Below are 12,843 nucleotides of genomic sequence, written 5' to 3'. Positions count from 1 at the left end.
TGGACCGGTATCTGTTGCAGTAAAATAGTGACTATTTTTCATTGACTTGATAAACGTTAACTATTTTTGAATGACCAGTCCGAAAACTGGGCTATTTTTACGGTTTTCCCTTCCAGTCAAATAAACTATTTTAGAAGGAAAAAACCCCAGGAAAGCCCAAAGTCGCGCAATCATTTGTCTGTTATATATACAAATCAATCATCTTTTTTTTATATTTTAATATGATAAGAACAGATTTGCCTGAATTTATAAACTAATTTTCGCATCCTCTTCTATCCAATTCCAGCCAGCGGCACAGAGAGGATTGTCACCCATCTTTAGAGAAGGTAAAGTTAAGAGCTTTGCTTATCCAATTTGAGCTCACACATATTTGATTCTTCAATTTTCAACAAAATTTGATTTTCAATTTGATAATGAATTAGTCCTACGTTTTTGAGAAAGCTATTTTGATATCAGTGTAGATGTTTCTGAACTTTAAACTTTGAATCTTTTTTCCTTTAAATTCTTTATTATTATTATCTGTTTGTTTCTCAAATGTTTTAGCCTAGGGCTTTATCTAGTTTCCAAATATAAAGAGCAAAAGCAAATTACAATAAAATGGTTTTGGGCTCAACTTTTTCTGGAATACAGCATCAGTAATCACTTTCTACTTGGGTTCCATTTCTCAATACATCTTCCATCCGTTACAAACTAAACTCTCTCTTGCTTCTTCTAAATTACAACCAACTTCTGTATTTATTACTGTGTTTTGACCCTTGCTGTTGAAACCATATAAAAAGCTTAATATGCTCTGCAACTTGTACTTATTTGTCTTTGCTGTCTTTTTTTTTTTTTCTGGTGGCCACATGAGACCCGATGTAGTCCGGACCCGCGCATAGTGGGAGCTTTTTCATGTGTTTTGCTTTTGCACAACAAGAACCAATTCATACTCTTCCAGGACCTGGGTAGTCTTTCATTACATTATGAAACAAAATCTACCACAGCAATATAAATGAAAGTGAACATGAGGAGAAGGGGGTGGGGGAAGGGTGTTATATAATTATATTTCATTTGGTCTTTTATTTACTGTAAAGCTTCAGGTTTGGAGAAGCAATAACCTAATGTACTTCTCGTTTGATCCTTCTAGTTATTTTGTTTTCCATGAAGGCGTGATGCCCCTTGCGCTGCATATCATTGTTCCGGTCATTTGTTGCTTTAATGTTGCATATTCTTAATGTGTTGATCAACTTTATTGGTGAATAGAGCTTATAGTAGGAAGTAATGGAAAGAACAGCCTAGACTTCCCTATTTTCCTCAGAAAAGAACCTTCTCTATAAATTTCGAGTGAATCATGGTTTCAACTTTCATGTATTGTTCATCTTGCAAGACACATTTCTGTGCCTTCAGTTCTTTGACATCCGTCTCCAATCTGAACCTATAACTGTCTTCTTCTTGCGCATAAATCATTGATAACTACTCAAAGTTTGACAACCAACCGTGCAATTGTCTAAAGGTGTTGTGTGCTTAAACTCTGAAGATTGCTGGATCTGCTGCAAAAATTGCTACTTTAGTATCTCAATGCAAATGATTTTCCTCGTCTTCTGCTCTAGAAAAATTTGAGTTGGTGGTTTCCATCTAATCCTATATTTGCTGAACTTGGAAACTGAAATTGCCATTTACTTGAATGTCACTGATGCATATTGTCAAAAGGAATTTTATATGTGAGCTAATTTTTTTATGGTGTTGTCTGGGCCAATTTGTGCGCACCTCGATGATTCGACCGGGTATTTGCTACCTACCACTAGTACAAGTATCAGCCCATTAAGGTTTAGGCACATGGGAAGAAATCACTTTAGCGTTCCTTAAAAAAAAAGAAATCACTTAGTATTTTTTGTCTCTACAAGGATTTTAGCCCTGGTATCTCATTGTTTTCACCTACTTCATCGACCACTACGCCACACCGTTGGGTGCATATTATCGAACACACTTGTATATTTGAGTTCCCTTTGTTTCTCTTGTCTCATGTTTTAAAATTTTCAGGGATATCAGGGCATGAAGATGTTATTTAAACATATATATTTAGTTCTTTGCTAAAATGCAAGGTGTATAATAGGAACACCATTGTGTCAAGAAGATCATGTCAAACTAGGGTAGCATTCTAAGAGTAAATAATATTGACTTCTGGGGGTAAGGTAGCTTCATGTAACCATCACAAGAAGATGGCTATGCTGTTTATTTATTTATAACTGAGAATTCTTCTATTCCCATCTTCTAGATGGCTTAGTTGTCTTTCTTATTCATAAAAGAAGCTTAATTTCTAGTTCCATCCCTCCCTTCCTGAGAAAAGCTATATGTTATTTCTGTTCCAATTTTAATTTCTCAAAAATCACGACTTTGGAAGTGGAGCATAACTGATAGATGTTACACCTGCTGTTGAATATGTTGGACAGGTTATTTGCAATGGACATGATTGATAAACAAATTGACAGTACAGATGTGGAAACTTTGCAGAATGGAGATGAGAGTAGATCTCTTCAGGTAAAGTTTCTGTTTTTCGCCCGTGCTAGAGATCTGACCGGCATGACTGAAATGCCATTGGAAGTTTCTTATGGTAGTACCGCCGGTGATTGCTTGAATAAGGTCATTTCTCACTTCCCCCGCTTGGAAGAGATTCGTGGGTGCATGCTTCTGGCCCGGAATGAGGAATACACACCTGAGTCCACCACGGTCAAAGATGGAGATGAATTGGCCATTATACCACCTATTAGTGGAGGCTAATTCAGTATCTGAACTGCAAATATAGGGAAGTCAAACTCTGTTATACTAATGTAATCATTTTACAAATAAGAACAAAATTCCTTCACTTTATGTTGTGTTAGAACCATTTAACTTTCAATCTATTGGATCGACCCCCTTGATCTTCTGTTATGGAACCATGTCCACTTGGTATTATTGTGTGGTAATTTCATACCCATAACGCAGTGAATGTGGACCAGTGAATATGGGACTAAAAGAAGTCTGAAACCCCTACAAGTGACTGATCAGAAAAGAGAGACCGACTTTAAGTTCCCAACCATGTCAATATAATTCCAATTGAGGTCCTGATACATTAGTTGCATAGAACTACCCACAAGTTCTAACATTGTACAATGATTTTTCTTACTCCATTTGTTTTATAGAAGTGAATATCAGGTGGTTTTATACAGTATTATTTACTTACATGTGGAATTATTGCGTTCACCATAGCTGAAAGATTTCTCTTAAGGGTACTAGTGCATATGTGCAACACAAACATTTTGGAAAACGTAAAACGACAATCATTGCCTATTACAAGATCAAGCGGCGAAAAAAAGAAATAAAAACATGACTTGGTTGAGCAGCGGGAGAATTAGAACACCTATACCAGTTAATACATCTCAATCCGGGCTTTGGACTCAACATTAGTCTGTCCTGCTAGGATTAAACAGCAATATTGAATGTGCAATCCAATGCAACTACTAAGAAAAACTATTGATCAATGGAACAGTTTAACCATATAAGCTTGACTATAGAAGAGCTTCTGGTCTTTTTTATATCAACTATAAGATGTTCCAATTAATTGCTAGTGGTGGTATTCCATGGACCGTCTGTGGGACTCTCAATCATCAGGAGATAGAAGCAATGTCAGCTGCAGATACATCTGCGCGACTTTCAATCATCAGGTGGGAAGTCCTCATCTGAGGCATTATCCAGAAATGAACCTAGAGTTTTTCTCAGAAAGCTGAATGCTTTATCATCCTGTCAAGTTTCAAAATGTACACATTAGTGATTGTTTTGAGGATACATGTGAGTCTGACAGAGAAGTGGTGCATCAAAGAAGTTAACCTGCTTCTTTTTCTTCAGCGACTCCTCTAGTTCAGTAATTCGTTTCTTAGAGTCTTGCTCAAGTTCAGATATCATGCTCTTCTCTTTCTTTCCTGAATTATTGTCATAAAAATCTGTCACAGGCATCCTTATTAATCAATGAGAATATAATACAGAGAGTTTCTGTAACTCACTTAGCTGCTCATATCGCATGAATAGTCTTTCTTTTTCTTCCTCATATTTGGATATAGTATCTGTTGAGATACCATCAAGATGGTTAGCCTTTACAATGCTTCTTCAAACAGGGTTTGTAAGAGTGACTCTTCAAAACATATCAAAAGTATCTCAAGTATAAACGTCCTAATCTAGTTGAAATTCTGGAACAGTGTTCAGTTTTGCCCCGTAAAAGATTGCAAAATTTTCTAACATGATATCTCATGAAATGTAAGAGGTGGTTAAACTAGAAACACAATGACCAGATGCTGTACAGGCTACAAACAGGCCTCTTTGTTGGGGAAAACTCAAACTAGAAAAGTACCTTTGAGAGACTGCAGATGTGTGGCTTTCTCCTTGTTGAAATTCTCATAAATTGATTGAAACTTAGCTGTTTCAGTCTTAAGTAAGTTCTCACACTGCAAAGAAGCAATACATGTTAAAAAATAGTAGTACTAGGCTTCTATTCAAATGTCCTATCACAGCTAACTCATCTAACTGAGGCTGACCTCTTTGGAGCTCTTGGACAGTGTCTTGGCAAAATTTTGCCTGATGATCAAACAATATGGAGGATCAACAACAAGCTACCACTTCCAACAATTAAATCTTACATTTAGCATGTATTTTGCAACAAATATTTCTCACCTGTCTTTCTCAAGTTTTAGTTTCAGCTCATCAATCTTTGACTTGACTTCTGAAGTCACGCTAACCACAGAGCAAGAGCGGTAATGTTAGTAATCATTTCTAAAATTAAAGTGAAACACGCCAAATAGTAAGTGCTGGAGTTGATATCGCAGGAAACGGAACTCATAATGCTTACATTTGGCACCCATTTTCATGCAGTTACTTTATGCCCAATTGCTTACAGTATCCCAATTAGTTTCAATTTCACTCAAGAACAACCAGTAAAACTCTTTTATCCATTTCTTACTCTAATTAATAAATATTGCAAAACACAGCAGATTGGTCAAACAGCTACAGAGTACTGATATGTCAGAACTTAAATATTAGCTGCTTGAGTGCCTTAACAAGCTGGCACATGGCAGTCAAACTAGAATCACTTTTAGGTTATGAAATTAAGCAACAGTACTTGTTATTGCACAAAGCTCATGTAAACAATAAGCAAACCATTGGCATAATCAGAAATCTCCACAAACATCAACTCCCCACATACATTCCAAAGATGATTATCAAAAACCAAAATTCTGCTAGAAGTACTGTGCACAAAGGCAACAATGAGCTCAGAATGCATTAATTATATCAAAAGCCATATCCTGATCAAAATAGACAGTTAGAAAGAATTTTTATAGATCTTTATACTAGTCCGTGTTGCGTAATGGAAAAGCTGCAATCGAGAGAATATGGAATAGAATTTGCAGAAAAATACGCCAATTCGACTCATAAAATTTACAAATATCTAGTTCCTCCTAGCTGACGAAATTGGTGAAACGTGAATATATTAGCAATACGCACAGGCGAAATCTAATAAAATACATGAAACGAACACGTCTGCGAGTACTTCAACAAATACATGTGAACGGAGAAAACAGAGCTTGATTCTAGGTTTGAGATTCAGCAATCTAATGATCAAACCACGCGTACACAAATTTATAAAGCTTCGTATATATGTATACACGGCACAATCATGATAGATGAGAACAGGAATGCAGAAAATGCACCTAGAGATAGTTTCTTCTTTCTTCTTCAGACCGTCCTGTTGTGCTTTCTCTCTAATCTGCTTTAACGCCGTCATAATCCCTTTGATATCACTGTCAAATTTCACACGTGTATACGAATTCATCAAATTCCAGAAAACACTTCAGAAAATTAACAGCGATGAATGAAAATGAATGCATACTCTGAGATCTCAGCATCGAATTCTTCCTCGACGGCGCCGACTCGCCTTTTGCTCTCCGATTTCGGAATTTCCGGCTCCGAAACTCTCTTCCTTGCGCTCGATTTTGATGCTGACATTTCCTTACCGCTCTGGAAAGTTGAATTGTGAGAATTTTCGCGCGCGCGTGTGTGTTTGTTTTGTGGGAATGAGAGAGAGTGAGGTTTGAGAATTCAAAATGGGTTCGAACAGATATTTATAGTTCTCTTGGCGCTAAAACTGAGTGGGTTGATGAGTTTGGTAAAACTCACCGAGTTACTCTTTTCGCTAAAATAATGCCTCACGTAAGATATGTTTCTACCAATTTGAAATTACCATTTGAGTAAGCAGGAAAGATGTAAATGCTTTATATGTTTTTCATTTTTAAAACATAGATATTACTGACCCTCCATATCATTCGAGTTGTTAATTTAATGGTGATAATAAGAGATGTTGAACTAGTGATTGTCAAAACGAAAAGAATGCCATATAAATTACAATCTAACTACAATCCATTATGTAATATATATACTGCCACTATTTATAGAGCCAACTTTGTTTAAAGCAATTAGTATTAAAGGGAAAATTTTGATTATTAAAAAAAAATCCTTCATAACACTAAATTTTATACCCCTTAGATTGAAATCATTTATCAGCAATGTAGAAAGTTTTAATATAAGTGCAATCCAGCTCTTGACCTTTCGTCAACAAAAGTTCTGTTACAGTCTAACACTATGGATTCTTAACTTGCTCTTCACTTTATAAGATATTCCATCTTCGTCAAATGTAGTTTATCCAAAGTTGGAACCAAAAGATGACTGGATATTGATACACCTTCAACAGTCAACCCTAAGAATTAAAATATTTACAAATCTTTGTAGGTTCTTTAGCGTATTAAACAGATTTAAACCAATCTAATTGAACGGCAACTTGTGTTAAGTAGATAGATGACACTATCTGCGGGGGGAAAAAGTAGATAGATGACATTATCAGCTGCCCTTGGATCGAATTCTTCAAGTACATGGGGGTGGATTCAATGCATCCAAAGAGCACTTAAGAAACTGATTTCATCATTGAGGAGGATCTAATGAAGCAGGCAGGACATTCCAATTAGCTCAGACGCCCAGTGTTTTTTTTCTGATAAAAATCCTTAATAAACTGCACACTGAGCAGAAGCAGGATATCAACTGTACACAGGTGTATGTTGGGAACTGGGGACAGAGAGAAAAAAGCATGTTCAAAGACAGGTTAACTAGAACAAAGACTAGGTAACTCTAAGCACAGATACAAGGTGACACAGTCATCTGATTAGGCTGGAGAAAACTGTGGACAGCAGTTATTTACTCTTCTGTTTTGGCAAATGAGGAGCAGATTGTATACACTGGTCCCTAAGGTGCCACTCAATTTGGCATTCTGAAGTAAGATCATAACTTTATATTCTCCTCATCACTCAAGTGTAGCTAATTTCTCTTCGTCAACCTCAAAAGCCTTCCGAGCTTGTTTCAGCTCCTCATTCATGGACAATAATTCTGTACACCGGTTAAGTTTGGGCAAGTCCTGCACAATAAAACAGTATTCATCCAAAATTCAGAACCTCAGAGCACATAAAGTTGAACTAACATCATATCCAGCTCGCAGAGCCAATGCAATGCAAGCAATAGGCATGACTGATCTTTCACAATGGCCTTCTAGATTCTCTTTTACAGCTACCAACATGTGTTCACTCATATTAGAATTACAGCAAAAGAAAGCAGAAAGCAGGGCAATGGAATGAGGAAAGTGGTATTAAACAAAGGAACTAATGCCAAGACAACTCCATTAACTCCCGGTCCAATTCTCCCCAATCCAAAAATTGGAGTAATTGTTGTTTAGATAATCAATATAGTAACTATGAAGATGACTATTCTCAACTTCTTTAGTTGCAACAGAAGCATATGACTAGACCAAAAGAGTTTCAGTTTAATCAGGTATAAACATACATAACATGACCAACGGGACCAATTTTGAATATCAATTCTAGCACGTAAATACATAAGCTAAACTATGATTATCATAAATATGAAACCAATTATTCAGCTTGATAGCAGTACTAACACCTTTGACCAGTGGTTAACTTTTGGATGCGACAAATAAGACCTCAAGACTAGTGATTAAGATTGGGATGCACAACCTTGAAAATATCAACTTCTATTAAAACACAAAAACAAAGAAGAGATAGAGATGCATATAAATAAAAGCTGAATTCATAAAAAAGTCTACCTTTCTGATTAAGAACAGAAAGTCCTCTGTCAAAAGCTTCCCCCTTTTGGTTGCAATATCTTGAGCTTTGTGCACCTATACAAGTTGTGAAGCTTAAAAGATAGGACCAAATGCATGTTTCTTCTAAAAAGAGATAATAGTCAAAAAATGCTGGGCGTAATATACAGTAGGAGAATATGTTGTCAGAAATTCTTGGTAAGAACAGAATTGGGTAGAAATCAGTTCATCTCACCATATCAGTGACATAATCCACAACGATGTCCTCCACAAGTGCCACAGTTTCTGGAAGCGGCTGATAGTACAACAGTAGAAGCTCAGTAAATCAGAGTATAAATAATACCAAATCAGAGAAGATCAGATAACTTTGAGACACAATATTTCGATATACAAGGCAATCAACCAGAAAGGAATGTGCGCAAATCACTTATGGAGCAGGGACAGGAAAATCTGGTAAACAGAAAGGAGTGTGCTACAACGAGATAGATTATCCTTTTTAGCGAGAAAACTAGACGAATATGGTACAAAATTCGACTCCTAGTTCTGTTCTTTCTTAAGTATCAGCACAAGTACCTCTGAAAGTTAGCCCCCAGGGCCTAGCTCAAGTGGCAAAGGGTGGTGGATTTGTGTCTTAGGTCACAAGTTCAAGCCCCCACACCATGCAAAGCAAAGCCCGGTATTTAAGTGGAGAAGGGTAGAGGGGCGGGCCCATTATCCACCGAGTTTCGAAGGCTGCGGTTGGTCCAAAGGATCGGCCCCAGACGGATTTCTCGGTCATCAAAAAAAAAAAAGTACCTCTGAAAGTTATTGCTAGAGTTTAGACAAAAGCTTAGATATGTTACCAAAAGAAAGATCAAACTGCTTCCTGTAGCCAGCACATGTTGTTGTTAGAACATTATTAAACAAACGCCATACTCAATATGAACCAACAAAATCTGTAATTTTTTCTACTATTAACGCGTGCACAAACAAAGAACTTGGCAATAGCACCATGGCATATTCTACTAAATTCCCGACAAACAAAAGAAATAGTGAATATAAACATCACCAAACATACACAAGGGGAAAACAATAAAAGATGAAACATAAAAGAGAAAAGGCATCTTACATTACTATCATCTCCAAACCCATACATCATGTGTTGCACTGTGCAATGAAACAGAAGAAACATTAATAAATAGAACTTGGATTCATTGATTTATCCATGCTTATGTGAACAGTCACTTACGGTCTTTCTGAAACATGCCGCGTTTTCTTTTTAATGAACTTTCTGATGGTTGTGATGCTCCTACTCTAGCTTTTGACGATGGCCCTATAGAAGAGTTGTTCATTATCTATTTATTCCAACTTCCACTTTTCAACCTGCAAAAGCATTCAATAAATCCTCATACCGCAAGTACCATCAAACATATCAGATTATCAGTTAGATACACCAAGCAGACACCATTGGGAAATAAAAAGAGTTATAAAACCGAATGCATAAAGAATATCCTCCTATAAAACTTGTAAACGTTAACATCAACTTAACTGGTCATAAATTATGCAAAAATCCATTAGTTTTTCTTATTCTGGACAAAAGGGAGCTCATCGTATAGCCAAACTTATCTAATTGAAGCAGACACAATAGAAACAATACTCGCACGATAAACTTGCCGAAAACATTCTCCTTCTATAACATGATTATCAAATCCAGGAAAAAACAACAAAGAAATTCCTAAAAACGATCGACGCCGGGAATATAAGGGAAAAACAAACGCACATTTCGTATAACATAAGAAAAAAGGCACTGGTACCGCTTGTTTCCACAAATTTAGACGTTATAGTTACAAGCTATTTTATGGCCAATCAACTGTGTAAATCTAACTTTTTGCCCTATGAAACTGTTAAGGGAGACGAAATTTGAAGAAAAACCTGCAATTGTGTTGATTAGTTGATTCCACTGAAGAAGAAAGTGCGATAGAAGAGCGAATTTCAAATTGAAATCTCCAACAATGATTAGGGCATCAATCGATGGATTTTATGTAGTTTAGTTCGGCAGTCCTTTAAAACGGGTACCGACTTTAAGGGGTTTCAAATTAACTGGGGCGGCCTAATCGGAATTATGTAATGGAGCTGTATAAGTCGCAATTCGAAAACCCGACTTATAAGCGCATTCACTAACTGCAATTTTTTTGTCAAATCACAAGCTTTATGTTTCTGAGTTTATGTCACGTTCAGCCTTTCCCATATCGAGGAAATTGACTATGTTTTACAGTTCGCGAAACACAGAAGACCGTGGTGTCTCAAGTCACTGGTTCGGGAGAAGGTGTGAGGTACTCCCAAGTTCCGTGGTTTTAGCACGGTCACTTAACTATTAATAATTGGCCTAATTATCTCATTTATTACATGTTTGAAAATCTTTTATGCATTTTTACTTTCTAACCGCTTTTAAATATTTAACTGCTTTTAATATTTATGAAATTTATTTCAACGAGTCACGATATCGCGCACTCGTTATTTTGTACGGATTGTGATCGTGTCACGTGAAACGCACCCACGACTCAACATGTTTATTATTATTAATTGATTTGAAGTTGTAAGGCCGAGTCGCATAAAATGCACACTCGAATTGGAAATTACGTATTGATGATAGGCTATAATTACGTATTTTAGTCCATTATTACATTCCAATTCACTGCACTTCAGTTGAGTTTGACTTTAATCGCTAGTGTTTTGTACTAATTGTGTGTTTTATGCCTTGTAAGAATGATTCCGAACTATGTAGATGTTATGGAATGAATTTAAGTAATTTGGAGCTTTGAAGTCTGACTGAAAGCCCAAGGACTCAAGCCGGATCGTGTTCGGAGATCAACGGATGATAGTTAAGAACGAACGAAGAATCGAGTAGGCATATTGCACACTATCTAGTAAAATGCACATAACCTTTTGCTCAGAATTCCATTTGATCTCCACAATATATGGTTGGAAAGCTAATTCAAAAGGCTACAACTTTCATGTCGCACACTGGCCGCGAATGTGAGGTAGAAACTGGACAAAATCTGTGGCCAAATCCACGGTTGAATCCGCGGCTACGGTCGTCCTCACCTGGAAAAGTGTCCTGTTTTGCATAGGAGAAGGTATAATTGTTTGGGCCCGACCCTACTTGGTATATATACATGGAAAACGGTATATTGAGTACCTTTGGTATACTTTTGACATAATTTAGACCTAAGGAGGCTAAGGAGACTGGGGATTGGACCTAAGGAGGCAAGAACACACTAGAAGCAAGGCGGAGAATTCTTCTACAAGTTTCTCACTTCCTTCTTCCTGTTTCTATTATTGGTTATGAATTCTAGTATTGTATTTTTGCATACTATTATGAATAGCTAATTTGTTATCTAGGATTTTGATGGAACCTTTTGGAGGATGAATTCTTGTTATGTTTTTATATAATTGAGTCATTAGATTTCTCTACTTGTTCAACTACGTGTTTGTTGTTGTTGATTGAATGGTCATCAATTGACTGTACCTATTTAGTGTGTACTTCTCGAGAGAGAGTATATATTTAGGTAGTTGTTGAACAACATCACTCCTAACGTATGTGAGATATCGATACGGAGGGTTTAAAGGTGAGACTAGAGATAACGAAACTTGGTGCGATCGTAGTGAGCGGTGAATTAAGTGCCAGCTAGTGTAGTTTGAGAAAATACATCTAGTAAATTGTGGTAGTTGCTCGAGAGAGAATTACGACAGTTAAAATACTCACGATCGGTAGAGAATACCTAGGCAAATTTATAAAAGGCACAGCGGGAAGGATTCCAACAATTGGGGAAATCATAACTCTAGACCTCCTTAGTCTTGTCTTCAATCCTTATCCTTGTTAATTGATAGTTTTACTGCTTTCTAGTATTTGTTGGTTAATTAGATAAAAATAAATATTATAATCTTTATAATTAGGAAATTGTTTGGCCTTGTGTCTCTTAGAGATATTAAGCAGTTACAGTGAAACCTTAGTTCTCTGTGGGATTCGACTCCGAACTTTTAGACCGGATTATATTTGCAGTGACCGCTTATCCTTTTTAGGACTAGAGTTGGGCGTGATCAAATTTTGGCGCCGTTGTCGGGGAACTAATGGTGTAGTTTGTAGCTATATATATTGCTAGGTTTCAAGTTTGAACTTTTATTTTATTTTTTTATATTATTTTTTGTTATTATAACTGTTGATTTGAGAAACATGACATCTTGGAATTATGGAAATTTAGGTGTAGATAATTCTACTATTAATCGTCATACATATAGTGAAGAAAACCACCCGTATCAAAATTATCAAAATATTACCGAGAGCGAGTTATGTGCACGAACTCAATCTTATTTTTGGAATATGTGTGGTGGTAAAAATGATAACTTCATGGTTGTGCTTATATTTCTTATCTTCCCCCAACCCCTTACAATGATAGTTCTACATTTTCTTGTGAAATTAGTAGGAACAAAGAACCTGGAGATGCAGACCTGAAGGAGATCAATGATATGTTAAAGTGCCTTCTGGAACAAAATAATGAAAAATAATTGCAGATAGAAAGGCAAGAGGCAACTATTCGCAACTTGGAGGCTCAAGTGAGTCAAGTGGTTGAAGCTTTTAATGCTCAACAAGCCAATTTTGGGGATAAGAGCCAAGAAGAGCGTGAATTTGAGGTGCTAAT

The 12,843-nt window shown here is 36.5% G+C and overlaps 3 protein-coding genes across 3 annotated transcripts; 1 reads left to right on the top strand and 2 right to left on the bottom strand.

Moving 5' to 3' along the window:
• The first annotated feature begins 192 nt into the window (after positions 1–192).
• On the top strand, positions 193–2,907 carry LOC104216837 (molybdopterin synthase sulfur carrier subunit). Its single transcript, XM_009766967.2, has 2 exons — positions 193–326; positions 2,430–2,907. Exon 2 carries the CDS (start codon positions 2,440–2,442, stop codon positions 2,755–2,757), a length of 318 nt encoding a protein of 105 aa, XP_009765269.1. The 5' UTR covers positions 193–326; positions 2,430–2,439; the 3' UTR covers positions 2,758–2,907.
• Positions 2,908–3,273: 366 nt separating this feature from the next.
• LOC104216836 (uncharacterized) lies at positions 3,274–6,103 on the bottom strand. Its single transcript, XM_009766966.2, has 8 exons — positions 5,894–6,103; positions 5,715–5,804; positions 4,681–4,740; positions 4,545–4,584; positions 4,361–4,454; positions 4,017–4,076; positions 3,844–3,935; positions 3,274–3,756 (listed from the first exon to the last, which is right to left on the bottom strand). Exons 1-8 carry the CDS (start codon positions 6,007–6,009, stop codon positions 3,670–3,672), a joined length of 639 nt encoding a protein of 212 aa, XP_009765268.1. The 5' UTR covers positions 6,010–6,103; the 3' UTR covers positions 3,274–3,669.
• A 606-nt stretch (positions 6,104–6,709) lies between these two features.
• On the bottom strand, positions 6,710–10,213 carry LOC104216835 (transcription initiation factor TFIID subunit 13). Its single transcript, XM_009766965.2, has 6 exons — positions 10,076–10,213; positions 9,393–9,526; positions 9,273–9,310; positions 8,400–8,459; positions 8,168–8,242; positions 6,710–7,465 (listed from the first exon to the last, which is right to left on the bottom strand). Exons 2-6 carry the CDS (start codon positions 9,493–9,495, stop codon positions 7,355–7,357), a joined length of 387 nt encoding a protein of 128 aa, XP_009765267.1. The 5' UTR covers positions 9,496–9,526; positions 10,076–10,213; the 3' UTR covers positions 6,710–7,354.
• Positions 10,214–12,843: the final 2,630 nt, after the last annotated feature.

The sequence above is a fragment of the Nicotiana sylvestris genome, chromosome 2 (genome assembly GCF_000393655.2).
Source record: "Nicotiana sylvestris chromosome 2, ASM39365v2, whole genome shotgun sequence".
NCBI classification, from domain to species: domain Eukaryota; kingdom Viridiplantae; phylum Streptophyta; class Magnoliopsida; order Solanales; family Solanaceae; genus Nicotiana; species Nicotiana sylvestris.
The sequence above is the reverse complement of the archived record's forward strand: the minus strand, read 5'-3'. Positions and strand labels throughout refer to the sequence as shown.

Excerpts from the sequence above, each read along its gene's own strand:
- LOC104216837 (XM_009766967.2), top strand. The coding sequence starts at position 2,440 with ATGGACATGATTGATAAACAAATTGACAGTACAGATGTGGAAACTTTG.
- LOC104216836 (XM_009766966.2), bottom strand. The coding sequence starts at position 6,009 with ATGTCAGCATCAAAATCGAGCGCAAGGAAGAGAGTTTCGGAGCCGGAA. Across the intron at positions 4,585-4,680 it reads CTAAAACTTGAGAAAGACAG|GCAAAATTTTGCCAAGACAC; the intron begins GTGAGAAATATT and ends TTTGATCATCAG. Across the intron at positions 3,936-4,016 it reads CATGCGATATGAGCAGCTAA|GAAAGAAAGAGAAGAGCATG; the intron begins GTGAGTTACAGA and ends ACAATAATTCAG.
- LOC104216835 (XM_009766965.2), bottom strand. The coding sequence starts at position 9,495 with ATGAACAACTCTTCTATAGGGCCATCGTCAAAAGCTAGAGTAGGAGCA. Across the intron at positions 9,311-9,392 it reads CGGCATGTTTCAGAAAGACC|TGCAACACATGATGTATGGG; the intron begins GTAAGTGACTGT and ends TTCATTGCACAG. Across the intron at positions 8,460-9,272 it reads GGTTTGGAGATGATAGTAAT|CCGCTTCCAGAAACTGTGGC; the intron begins GTAAGATGCCTT and ends TTGTACTATCAG.